The 13,834-nt window shown below is 35.8% G+C and overlaps 1 protein-coding gene across 1 annotated transcript in view; it reads right to left on the bottom strand.

Annotated features, from left to right (window-relative positions):
- The window catches only part of CUNH10orf67 (chromosome unknown C10orf67 homolog), a 121,414-nt gene that overhangs the window by 18,713 nt on the left and 88,867 nt on the right, over positions 1–13,834 (bottom strand). The window contains exons 14-15 of the mRNA XM_054594705.1: positions 9,389–9,476; positions 8,413–8,550 (exon numbers count right to left, since the gene is read on the bottom strand). Coding sequence (XP_054450680.1) covers positions 8,413–8,550; positions 9,389–9,476 — 226 coding nt within the window. The remainder of the gene's footprint in view (positions 1–8,412; positions 8,551–9,388; positions 9,477–13,834) is intronic.

Below are 13,834 nucleotides of genomic sequence, written 5' to 3'. Positions count from 1 at the left end.
GTAAATATTCAGAAATTGAAGGCATTTTTGTACACCAACAATGAAATATCAGAAACAGAAACTAGGAAAAAAATCCCTTTTACTATGGCAACAAGAAAAATAAAGTACCTAGGAATAATGTTAACCAACAAGGCAAAAGGCTTGTACTCAGAAAACTACAGAACACTGAAGAATGAAATTAAGGAAGATACAAAGAAATGTAAGCATATACCATGTTCATGGATTGGAAGAATCAATATCACTAAAATGTCCATACTACCCAAAGCAATCTATAGATTCAATGAAATCCCTATTAAAATACCAATGACATATTTCATAGATTCAGAACAAATATTTGAAAAATTTATATGTAACCAAAAATGACCCTGAATAGTTTCAGCGATCTTGAGAAAGATGAACAAAGTAGGAGAGATCACTATACCTGACATCAAACTATGTTATAAGACCATTGTAATCACTGTTATCAAAACCATTTCTTGGTGCTGGCATAAGAACAAACACATAGATCAGTGGAACAGAATAGAGAGCCCAAAAACAAACCCATGTCTCTATGGTCAATTAATATTTGGCATGGGGGGCAGAAGCATAAAATGAAATAAGAATAAAAATAGCCTCTTCAACAAGTGGTGCTGGGAGATCTGGAATGGTACATGTAAAAAAAAAGAAAAGAAAAGAAAAGAAAAAGAGAAAAAGAAACTAGACCATCAACTTACACCATACACCAGAATGAACTCAAAATGGATAAAAAACTTAAAACAAGCTACAACACCATTAAAGTCCTAGAGAAAAACATAGGCCATAAAATTTCAGATATATCACACAGCAATATTTTTGCCAATACATCCTCTAGGGCAAGGTAAATAAAGAAAAAAATAACAAGTGGGACTACATCAATTTAAAAAGCTTCTGCATGGCTAAAGAAAACATCATTACAATGAAAAGAAAACAAGCCATATGGGAAAACAATATTTGCCAATGATACCTCAGACAAAGATTTGATCTCCAAAATATATAAAGAACTCATACAACTCAATGCCAGGAAGACAAACAATCCAATTAAAAAATGGGAAAAGGACCTGAACAGATGCTTCTCCCAGGAAGACATACAGAGGGCCTATAGGCATATGAAAGGAAGTGATGGCAGCACCACTAGCCATCAGAGAGATGTAAATTAAAACCACAATGAGATACTACCTCACTCTGGTCAGAATGGACATCATTAACAAATCAACAAAGTACAAGTGCTGGTGAGGCTGTGGAGAAAAGGGGACCCTAGTGCACTATTAGTGGGAATGCAGACTGGTGCAGCCGCTGTGGAAAATAGTATGGAATTTCCTGAAAAAGTAAAAATGTGAACTGCCTTTTGACCCAGCAATTCCACTGCTGGGATTGTACCGTAAGAATCCCGAAACACCAATTCAAAAGGACTTATGCACCCTAATGTTCATAGCAGTATTATTTATAATAGCCAAGTACTGTAAACACTGTAAGTGCCCATCAGTAAATGAGTGGATAAAAAAACTGTGGTACATTTACACAATGGAATACTACACAGCAGAAAGAAAGGAAGGAACTCCTACCCTTTGAGACAATATGGATGGAACCAGAGAGTATTATGTTAACTGAAATAAGCCAGGCAGTGAGACATATGCCATGTGATCTCACCTGTAAGTGGAACATAATCAACAAAACAAGCAGAGGAACAAAATAGAACCAGAGGCATGGAAACAAGGAACAGACTGACAGAGACTAGAGGGGAGGTGGGAGGATAAGGGAGGAAAGAAGGGGAACGGCCTAAACAACATGTATGAATGACCCATGGACCTGGACGACAGGGTGGGAATTGACTGTGGGAGCGGGGGGTGGGCGGGGCAGGGGGGAGCAATGGGGGAAACGTTTGGCAACTGTAATAGAACAACAGTAAAAATAAATAAATAAAAATAAAAAAATACAATACCAAAATAAATAAATAAATAAATATTCTAAATTCCCATCAACAGGAGAATTAATATATTGTGGTATAGTCATACAATGGAATATACTATACAATAGGTAAAAGGTAAAATAAGTGAACTCAAGCAATGTACAGCAAAATACTGTAATTAAATTTCAAAAATGTAATATTTATAGGAAAAAGTATATATACATTACATTCCAATATTATTTATATAATGCTTGAAAACATGCCAAATAATGTTATATATGTGTTATATAGCATAATTATATATATTTATGTATAGTGTGTGTGTGTAGAAATATAAAATATGCAAAATTGACAAACACTAAAATCAAGGCAGTGGTTACTCCAGGGGAGGGAGGAAAATGGTAATCAGGAAGCCTCACTCAATCTTCACAGTTTTATTTCTTTTATGAATCATGCATGACAAAATTTAACAGAGCCAGGTGGTGTTCAACATTTAATTATGTATTTTCTGAATATTTGAAATATTTCATAGTAAAAATAAAAACAGTTTCTACATTAAATACATCTATAAGGAAATTAAGCCTTTCCTCAATTCATTATTACTGATATTAAAACATAAATAATTAAATTATTTTATTTTTTGGACACATTTAGCTTACATTTGTGTAGAATTTAATAGTAGACAACATTTTTCTTCCAGTGACCTACTTTTTTTCCATGTGATGGCTTCTTTTAAAGTGAGAAAGCTACTCTAAAGAAGTTGAACTAATAAACCCACACCTTTATAGTCAATTAATATTCGACAGAGGAAGCAAACACATACAATGGGCTAAAGATAGTTTAGTCAATAAATCGTGTTGGGAAAATTGGACAGATACATGCAGAAAAATGAAACCAGACCACTTCTTATACCACACACAAAAATAAATTCAAAATGGATCAAAGACTTAAATGTTAGAGCTGAAACTATAAAAATTCTAGAAGAAAACACAGGTAGCAAAATCTTGGACATTGCTCATAGCAATATTTTATCAATTTATCTCCCCAGGTAAAGGAAACAGAAGAAAAAAATAAACAAATGGGGCTACATCAAACTAAAAAGTTTTTGCACAGCAAAGGAAAACACCAACAAAATAAAAAGACAACCTACAGAATGAGAGAACATACTTGCTGATACATCTGATGAGAGATTAATATCCAAAATTCATAAAGAACTTACAAAAGTCAACACCAAAAAAACCCCCACTACAACCCAATTAAAAAATGGGCAAAAGCCCCGAATAGACACTTTTCACAGAGGACATACAGATGGGCAAGAGACATGAAAAAATGCTCAATGTCACAAGTCACCAGAGAAATACAAATGAAAACCGCAATGAAGTATCTCACACCCATCAGAATGGCTATCATCAATATGCCAACAAACAACAAGAGCTGGGGAGGATGTGAAGAAAACGGAACCCTTTTGCACTGTTGGTGGGACTGCAGACTCGTGCAGCCACTGTGGGAAGCAGTGCAGAGGTACTTCAAAAAATTAAAAGTGGATCTGCCTTTTGACCCAGCAATCCCACTTCTTGGAATATACATTTCTGTACACTGACTTTTATAAATCCTGGCTTTTCTAACCTCAATTTATTCCCTCAATTTCCAAAGTTAGGGTTCCTTCAGTTGAAAGAAATATTCATGTGGTATCTTTCACATACAAGGATGTCATTTCCAGTTCAGTTAAGGGTGCCCTTGATGTGTCCATGAATTTGCATGAATCCATACACAATAAATTGTAAGATATTGCCATTTTATAAGAGAACTATTCCTAAATTAAAAAAATAATATCTACTTGCCTCTACACTAATTAAACCATTTCTCAATATTTCGTTGCCACCGTAAAAGCTTATATGGTTTAAAATGCTTCTTAAATGAGTGGGTAGCAACAGGGCAGCCAATGTTTGGCTTGAAATCAGTGGCTACAGGATCCTGAGAGGTTGCTGGAGTCCAAGTCATGGCCCAACCACTGACTAACAATATGCACTAGAAAACATTCTTGTCTCATGCTTCATGCTTTGGAGGGCTCCAAGTACCAGTTTTGGGCACAATTAGTGATGGGCTTAGTAGCATTTATTAAATGAAACATTGCCTTCATATACTTAAAATCATCATTAGGCTGAATTAATGCAAGACAGTCCATCAAATTAATTAAGTACATTCTTAATATCTATTAGTCTTGATATTTTTACTACTCAATGTTTATAATCTTAAAAATTCAAAGTAATTTGCCTGCTTACTTATTCAGATTAATGTTGTATTTTCAAAGCATGGATTATTTTTCATTCTCATCTTTCACATTTTTCAATCCCCTGCCTGACCTATGGACAGAGCTTCAGTTACAAAGAGAACTTTTGTGACTAATTCCCTAATTCAGTTGGTTATCTTGACTCTTTTCTATGCCATGGAAGATTCCCTGTATCTGGAAAGGTATATTAAGAGATATACTGCTGATCTTCCAGGCTTTAACTCCTAGTATTATAAACCCCATGCTTCAAGTAGAGAATATCTTTAGAGAGATATGCACCTCTCCATTCACTGCAGCATTATTCATGGTGGTCAAGACATAGAAACAACCTAAGTGTTCTCTAATGGATGGCTGGATAAAAGGGACGTGGTACATATATGCAGTGGAATACTACTCAGCCATCAGGAAGAATAGATATTGTCATTTGCAACACCATGGATGGATCTTGAGAGTATCATGCTAAACAAAGTCAGTCAGATGGAAAAGGACAAAATCCATATGATTTCATTCATCTGTGGGATACACAACAGAAAGCAACAAACAAAACAAACTCACAGGCACAGACAGTAGTATGGTGGTTACGAGAGAATAGAGTGTCAAATACATGGTGATAGGAGACTAGACTTTGGGTGGTGAGCACACAATGCAATATACAGATGATGCATTATAGAATTGTACACTTGAAACTTACATATTATTAATTAATGTCACCCGAATAAATTTAATTTTTAAAATTCATAATTAAATGTTGGGAAATACTTTTAAAGTAATATATCTTTAGAATATAGGTGTACAGAATAAGGAAAATTCCTAAGAAAACGTATTTGAGAATCTTCCCAAGTCTCAAAGAACGACATATAACTTAGAAATATACTATTTGAATAGAAGGTAATTGGTGACAATAAAAAAAGTTGTAGACAAGTTGGTGGCAATATCACCATTAACATTTACACATCTCTTAATACATTATATTTAGTAAATCAGGTTAGCCCTGGTATATAACTCACAATTCACTTATTTCTTCTTCTACTATTGTTATACCATCAACTGCATGCTAAACAATGTTATATATTATTTATGTATACATATAGTATATATAGCAATATTAGCAAAAATATTACACATTTGGATATGAATTTGAAACCCTTACTATATTATATTAATTATAGTTGAAGTCTAGAAAAAATATATAAAACATGCTAATGCTTATGCCTAACCTTTTTTTTATTTTTATCTGCTAAGTTCCAATTTCTTGTGGCTGTAAAAATTATTTTTGCATTTAAAACAAAAAAGGAACAAGTGCATTCCACTTTCAATTAATATTTATTTTTGTAAATTTTTAACTACACTTAGAAAAAAAAGAACTTTTTAGGTCCAAAGTTGTAGAGGATGAAAAGAATTTTAAATTATTTCAAATATATTGAGATTGTTCTACTATTCTTTGAGACCCTTTAAATCACCTCTTTGATGATTTTTCCTAAAATCTCAGAGAATTAACAACACAATGTAATCTAGGTTTAAATCTGGGTTCCTCTTGTGTTTAAGATATTTATGTTTGAGCTTTCCCTTACCGACAAGCCACTTAAAGAGTCACTGTTACTTTGAGATTTTATCTGTGAAATCCCTGTCTTTGGAGCTCATTAAGAACATTTACAAAGATTACAATGTCAATAGCAACTAATTTCTGGACTGTGAGAAAGGTCTTCTTGAGTACATAAAATCTGTGGCAGTGCACAGTACACAATGGGCAGCTCAGATCCCAAATTTTATCACATTTAAGTAGCAAACAAATTAATAATGTTACCTGGGCTCTCTTGGGATAATTAGGACTGAGTAAAAAACTGCTTTGAAATTCTGGAGATAGTATTGTACCTCATTTTTTATTCCCTTTGATTAACAAAGATTTATCACTTTATCTCTTTTTGCATGACTCTCTGTTGTTCTCTTTAAAGTTTTTTTTTTAATTAAAACTTGCAACATAACAAAAAGTTATTTTCAATCTGCTTAGGAAAGATATATTAGCTCATATAACATTGTTTTAAAGTATATTTTATGTGCTACTTCACTCTTTGCAAAACAGCTACTGTATATTTTAATACTAATGATGGACTTTATTTTTATACTTGTGCTTGGTAGAGAATTGGTTACAAAAGAACTGATGGAGACAGTGGCTCTTTTAAATCACTAGCATACTGCTGAGATCATTATGGCTGTCCTGTGGCATTTAAAATGTAGACTTTATTTTGAGGACGGGATTCTATTATCAACAGCTCAGGAGGAAAGGTAGGGATAGGGGTTAGCTAGGCAAAACGTGTTATCTCACTTAATCGTCATCGCAAAGCTAGGAGACAGGGTCACCATCTCCATTTTACATGGGCAGAGAAAATTGAGATGAAGTCACTCAGTGAGTAAGTGGCTGGAACTGAGATGGAAACCAAAGTCTGTCCGCCTCCAAAGCCTTTGTTACATCATGCGTTTTCCTGTTGTGCTGTTGAAAACGGGACAACACATCATGTATGAGTCTTGGGGCAGGTCAGTATAACTGAGTGGTGACAAGTTTGGGCTCTGGGGTCACACTTTCTGGGTTTGAATTTAAGCTCCTCCACTGACTTGCAGTGTAACCCCGGCAGCTTACTCAACCTCGTTGTATCCAGTTGTCTCCTCTGTGAATTGGGGAAAAGCTAGAGTTCTGATCTCTTAGGGTTTTGTGGGGATTGAAGTCACACCCTGAAAGACGTTTAGAACAGGACCTCCACCCAGTAAATGTCAGCTATAAACAATTTTTTTTTTACTTTTAAATATACTATTTTAAAATACAATTTATTGAGGTGACCTTGGTTTGCAAAACCATGCAGGTTTCAAGTGTACAACTCAACAACATCTGCACACTGCGTTGGGCACCATTGCTCCGAGCAAAGTCTCTTTCCATCCCCATTTCCCCTGCTTTTCCCCTTTGCCCACCTCCACCTACCCCCACCCCCTTTTCCCTCTAGCTATACACAAATCTTGTGATGTGAAAGTGCAACTTAAGAACCTCAATCTTTGACATGGCACTGAGGATGCTGTAACAGGAAAGATAAATATTCATCAGAGTATTTAAAATATTAATATTCTACTGAATATTCTAAGAAATGGAACTCAATACAACAGTGACTTTAACGAGCTCAGTTTGGCTTCTGTCGCCAGATGGGTTATAGTAAAGCAACTCTCCTGCCACTTTATAGAAACTAATGAAGATTTGTCTATAAGTCAGGTAACGAAACACCTCTTTAATAATGTATTTGTGAATTAGTGCTGGAAAACACTAATAACGTATTAAACTATTTTTAGGAGCCTGAAGTGTGGGAGGTACTCAGACTTCTGAAATATCAGAGAAGCTTAGAGTGACTTGTTTCATGAAGACAATTTGGCTCTTTAAATGCCTAGTGTGGCTACCATTCAATAGTTATAACCACTAAAATATTCATTTACTCCACAAATTAGTAAATTTGCATTGATTTATTTGTTTTTTATTAAAAACAAAAATTTATTTCTAGTAAACTTTGGATTAACTGGAATCCAATTAACCAGAAACTTTTGTTAACTGGGTTATTTCCTCTAAGTTCAGAGGGAAGGATAAGACCTGTCAAAGCTTTAGCTGAGATTTAGTAGAAAGAAACTTCAGGGTTATATTCAGAGGCATTTGGTGTGAACATTGTCACCTACACCTCTTCTGCAATGCAGATCTACATTCAGAATATGGAGTTGAGTGGCATACCACAGAATTATGGATCATAAAAGAAACAGTTACATTCAGTTTAATTAATAAGGTAAAAAACTGGACTAATGAATTTTAGGAGGATTTTAAGTCGACGGTGGAAATAAGTGTACATTTTGCATTTTCAGGACTGAGGAAAGGGAGTGACATTTGTTTCAGCTGTCCATTTGTACTACCTCAAATGGACCTTTGAAAAATGGTTTGCTTGGCTAAGTAAAATACCTTTTGGATGGAAACTCCTCAATTGAAATTTTGGGGGGATGAAATGCTGCTGTTAATTAAAATTTCTGGCCAACCACAGATTCCAAATCACTAAGCTATATTTTCACGATGAATCATGAAGTCTCTCTTCTAATACATTAAAATGTTTTAGAAATAACTTACCATACGGATTGGGATTTCTAACTCAACAGATCTAATCACTAATTTAAAAGCTGATACCTTTAAAAGGTCGTGGCTGTGTCTTATAGAGGCCAGTCTGAGCCTTACCATAATCTAAATGCCAGCCCAGGAGGTAACCAGCGCTGCGACCGCTGAACGAGGCCTTCGTACCCAGGGCGGGCACCTCTGCAACAGATACTGCCGATACACGTAAGCACTACAGAAATAGCCTTTCCATTGCATGGAAGCCCAGAAGAAAGGTTCCTCTCTGCTGGAGATCAATCTAGCTTTCAAAGAGCAGAAGATTTTAAAATTAGGGCCCAGGGTTTAAATTCTTATCACACAATTTTCCCTTGCATAAAGATCTACTGTAAAAGTCTACTTTTAACATTCCCAGGCATGAAAAATAAAAATCACTGACACCTTTTGGGGTTATCATCAATAATAATAATTTAGATTAATAATGTCATATTTTGTTAATCCAACTTGTTTAGTAGAGCCTACGAATAGCTTTAAATGATGAATTTCTTTAATTGTATTTAATCATCCTGCCACTCAACAGCCTCAGCTAGACTGTTGGTAATAGAAAATTAAAAGGTGGGGGCCAGTTTAAATAATAGAAAAGAAAAAGAATTCCAATTGAGATAGCTTTTAGTTTTGAAATATGTCTAAGTTCATTTTCAAATAGCAACAATCAATATTCAGAAATACATAATAACATTCTTTTATTCAGCATATCTAGGTATTAGTTTTATAAGCTGTCTGAAAAAAGTCGTACATTCATTCAGAATACCAAACACTTCAGGATTACAAAGAAAAGCAATGTTATTCTTGACTAAGTACCCATTCATTCTGTGTTTGAGCCTTTTTTCCAACCATAAATATTCTTATCTTTTAATGGAGGCAGAAAGGATTTCTGATCACTGACTGTGTCCATGTTCTTGTTGTTTATCTGTAGATTAAACCATAATGTTTCATTACTGAGGCTGAATGTTATTGACTGATTAAATGTTTAATAGGGGGAAAAATAACCTACTTATTGAAGATGTATGAACATCACTTCCAGAAGATGTAGAATCCATTACCAAGTTTAATTTAGACTGCACCAATAAAGGTTTTACTTTCTGAAAGACACAAAAGGTACGTACTGTGTTGTCAAGTGGAAATAATGATCAAATCAAATAAATATAGTGTTTTTCAGCCCTTAGTTAACCAAGATGTGAAAACCTATTTGCTCAAATATGGCTGGGGAAATCCTTTCTTTTAAACCCATGGAATAGACCTCATCCTTTTTCAGGCTTCTGTGGGAGAAAATTCAAGAAAAATTTTCAAAATTCAGTAATAATTAAAAACAGACAAATCGATAGGGGGTAGAGTGAGTTTTTTTCAAACTATAAGAGAAAGTTTATATAGAACAGAGGCAAAAGAAGGGCCCTTGGAGCTTAGGAGAGAGAAGAGTTGTTTAATGGGTATGGAGTTTCAGTTTTGTAAGAAGAAAAAGGGATTCTGGTGATTTGTTTCACAACAATGTGAATGTTCTTAAAATTATTGAACTGTACATCTAAAAATGATTAAGATGATAAATTTTATGCTATGCGTATTTTACTACATTTTTTAATAAAAGTCTTAAATAGTCCCTTTACAAAAGAAGATCTAAGAATGGCTTAAAAGCACATGAAAAGATGCACAACATCATTAACTATTAGGGAAATACAAGTAAAAACTTCAGTGAGATAGTATGTTAGCATGGCTAAAATTTAAAAACTGACAATATCAAGTTGGTGCAAATGTGGAGCAAGAGGAACTCTCAAACACTGCTGGTGGAAGAGTAAAATATACAATTACTTTGCAATGTTGGTAATTTCTTATAAAGTTAAACATATACACTCTTATGTTCCAGGTTGAGAGATAAAAAACATGTTTCCCCAAATGACTTGTACAAGAATGTTTATAGCAGCTTTTATTTTTCAAAATAGCCCTTAACTAAAAAGGGCTCAAGTATCCATCAAGAGAAAAATGGATAAACAAATCATGGTTTATTCATTCAACAGAATACTATTGAGCAATACAAAAAAAACAAAACAAAACAATTGCTACAGATACACATAATAGCATGAATGAATCTTAAAAACACTGTGCTGAGTAAAAAAAGCCAGGCATAAAAGACTGTATAATGTATGGTTATATCTACATAAATTTTAAGAACAAGCAAAACTAGCCTGCAGTGATAGAAATCAGAACAATGTTTGGCATGAGAATCTGGGTAAGTTATTGTTTGAAAGGGGCATGAGGAAACTTTTAGGGATGGTGAAAGTGTTCTATGCTTTCATTTAGGTGATGGCTACACAGGTAAAAATTCTTCAAATAAGATACCTAATATTTGTTCACTTTCTCATATACAAAATTACCTCAATACTAAGAAAATATTAAATCTTTTCTTTCATAGCATTTATTCTAATATGTAATTTAAAGTTTGATGTTTCCTTAGAAATGTCTACATTTTTGTCATTGTAGGTCAGGTACTATTCTAACCTCTGTGAGTAAAACATTTTACAAGACAGATCAGTCCATAATCTCATGGAATTTACATTATAGTCTATAAAGGAAGGAGCCATATTTGTCATGTGCACTACCTTATTCCCAGCACAGAGCATGGTGCTTGTACTCAGTAAACATTTGTGGAGTGGATGAGTGACCAGAGTATAGGGAACCAAGGGAAAATGTTAGTGTAGCCAAAATTCATTCACTCACTCACAGATCACTCTTTCTCTTCCCTTCTTTTCCTTATTTTCTTAAATATTTGTTATCAACTGTGATGAGTGTCTCAAGTGCTTACATACTGTGTGGCTATATAGGTAAGGATTCAGGAGACTGAACCCCAGATAAGCAGTGGCACATAGATGTATTCTAAAGCAGAGAGAGAACCACACCACCTCCATAGGAAGAGAGATTACATAAATACCCGAGGGCAAGGTCAAGATGTTTCTCAAAAAAAAGACGTGATCTATTACTGTGCTTGGGACTGGCATAATTTTGAGATAAAAAATTTTTTTCAGTTACAGTTTACATTCAATAACTTTTTGCATTAGTTTCATATATAGAACATAGTAGTTAGACAATCATGTACTTTACAAAGTGTTACCCCTTATATTCCTAGTACTAACCTGGCACCATGTATAGTTATTACAATATTATTAACTATATTCCCTATGTTGTTCTTTAAATCCACATGGTATCATTTTGAGATTATGGAAATTTGTTTTATAAAGCCTGGGTAATTGAAATTTGGACCAGAAAAATTTACCAAGCAATCCTAAAACAAGCCTTATAATGAATAACAGCATTCCCATGGGCTCTCCAATATTTTACTTGTCCAACTCATTATATATCTAAACTGAGGGTTACTTCATTTAAAAGTTTCAGGTGAAAAAAGGAAAACCAAAAAGGGGAAGCAGAAACTATACATATTCTTATCTATGTAGACCAGTTATGGAACACTTTCAGGAGAGTCAATTATTAAAATCCCCAGCAAGGTTCAGATTACTATATAAATTTATTTAAAAACTAAATTTAATGGCAGTGAGGTAAATGTAGGACTTAGAACCTCCCACAATCACATCAAAAATAAAACTAAACTATACTACAGAAAAACCATCATTGAGAACTACCTGAAATCTAGCCAAACAGATGTCCTATAACCTAGAGTATAAAGAAAAACCCATATGGAGACTGGTAGGAGGGGTGGTAACAAAGATTTGGTTGGTCCCATACCCACATGTGGTAGGTAAAAATTGGGTGGGATATCTCTGCTTTGGAGGCACCCCCTGGAAAGCAAGGGGTCCTGGGCCTCCACCAGGCCCTTTACCCAGGCCAGTGTTCTAGTGCTGAGAAGAGAAGGCCCCATAACTTCTAGCTGTAAAAACCAGCAGAAGCCGTATTTGATTGAAACACAGGGCTTCTGGAGTCCCAGGCAGTTCCTCTTAAAGGGCCCATGCACAGACTTACTCAGACTCCCTTCTGATCTTCAGCACTGGATGCAGCAGCTCAAAAGGCACCAGGGACACATGGGGAGGAACAGAATTGTCTGGCTTCAGGACAAGGGCTGGAGGGGCAGCTTACTCCCAGACAAAAGTGCTAGTGCAAGCCATTGTTTCTTTGCTGAGTCTTCCCCACCCTCCCAACAGAGTCGGCACCATATCTGAGTCTCCATCAAACTGGCTAACATTGTTCACACTGCCCTGGTGATTCCCTGAGACCTTACACCACCCAACTTGTGGGTCAACTCAAACCCTGTCCAGTGGCTTTTCCACACAAATGTCCTCTATTGGCTCAGGTTTTGTACTTTCCTAAAATCTCTCAAACAAGCAGCATCTGGCCTTTGCATACCCTATACCTCCTACTAAGAAGCTATAGGGGTTGTACTAGAGGGAGCCAGCCTTGGTTCATGGCTCAGCTTCTCCACACACCTCTAAGCCCAGTACAAGTAGCAGTCATCTAAAGTTTGCTCTGTATCTCATACCAGGCGGCCCTGGGCAGGGCACAGGCTATGCCTGACTTTGATCTGCACCTCCTGGAAGGCCACAGAACCACTGTACCTGGTAGACAGCTTTAGACCACACCAGATTATAATCCACTACCTCCGTGAGTGACGCACATAAGGGGCAGACTCAGCGGGCCCCAAAGCCCCTGTGAAGCAAGTCCTAGGATTGACTATTGCACAGCAGTTCCTCCACTATAGTTAAAGCCAGTCCTTGCAGCTGATTGACCAGTGGGTCAATCCCTACTAGTGATATGCCAACAGTAATGAAGGCTCAATTACAATAGGACAGTGTACACAGCCCACACAGGATGCCAGGGTCAGGGTGCAACTGGAGTTCTCAGATCAGGTGACTGGGGAGGTTGTGCCAAGGGCTCTACAGGACACTTATTACATAAGGTCACTGTACCAAGCTTGGGGGATATAGCAGCTCTACCTAATAACAAACACAGGAAAGTGGCCAAAATGGGGAGACAAATGAGCAGGTAACAAATGGAAAGAACAGGACAAAGCTCAAGAAAAAGAGCTTAATGAAGTGGAGGCAAGCAAACTATCAGATACAGAGTTCGAAACAATCGTTATAAGGATGTTCATGGAACTTAGTGAGGATTTCAACAGCATAAAAAAGAACATGGAAACCATAAAAAAGAACCAGTCAGAAATGAAGAATATACTAACAAAAGTGAAGAGTACAGTACAGTCAATCAGGAGACATATAGATGAAGCAGTCAATCAAATCAGCAATTGGGAACATAAGGGAGAAGAAAACACCCAATCAGGACAGCAAAAAGAAAAAAGAATCCAAAAAAATGAGGAGAGCACAAGCCTCTGGGGCAACTTCAGTAATACCAACATTCCCATCATGGGGACGTCAGAAAGAGAAGAGAGAGAACAATTAATTGAAAAGGAGACAAGAGAGGACAATCAATTGAAAAGCTATTTGAA

The sequence above is a fragment of the Pteronotus mesoamericanus genome, unplaced genomic scaffold, assembly GCF_021234165.1.
Source record: "Pteronotus mesoamericanus isolate MK-2021 breed Mesoamerican mustached bat unplaced genomic scaffold, CSHL_Meso_final contig_130, whole genome shotgun sequence".
In the NCBI taxonomy this organism is placed as follows: Eukaryota; Metazoa; Chordata; class Mammalia; order Chiroptera; family Mormoopidae; genus Pteronotus; species Pteronotus mesoamericanus.
Note: the sequence above shows the minus strand (reverse complement) of the source record. Positions and strands in the feature narration are given on the sequence as shown.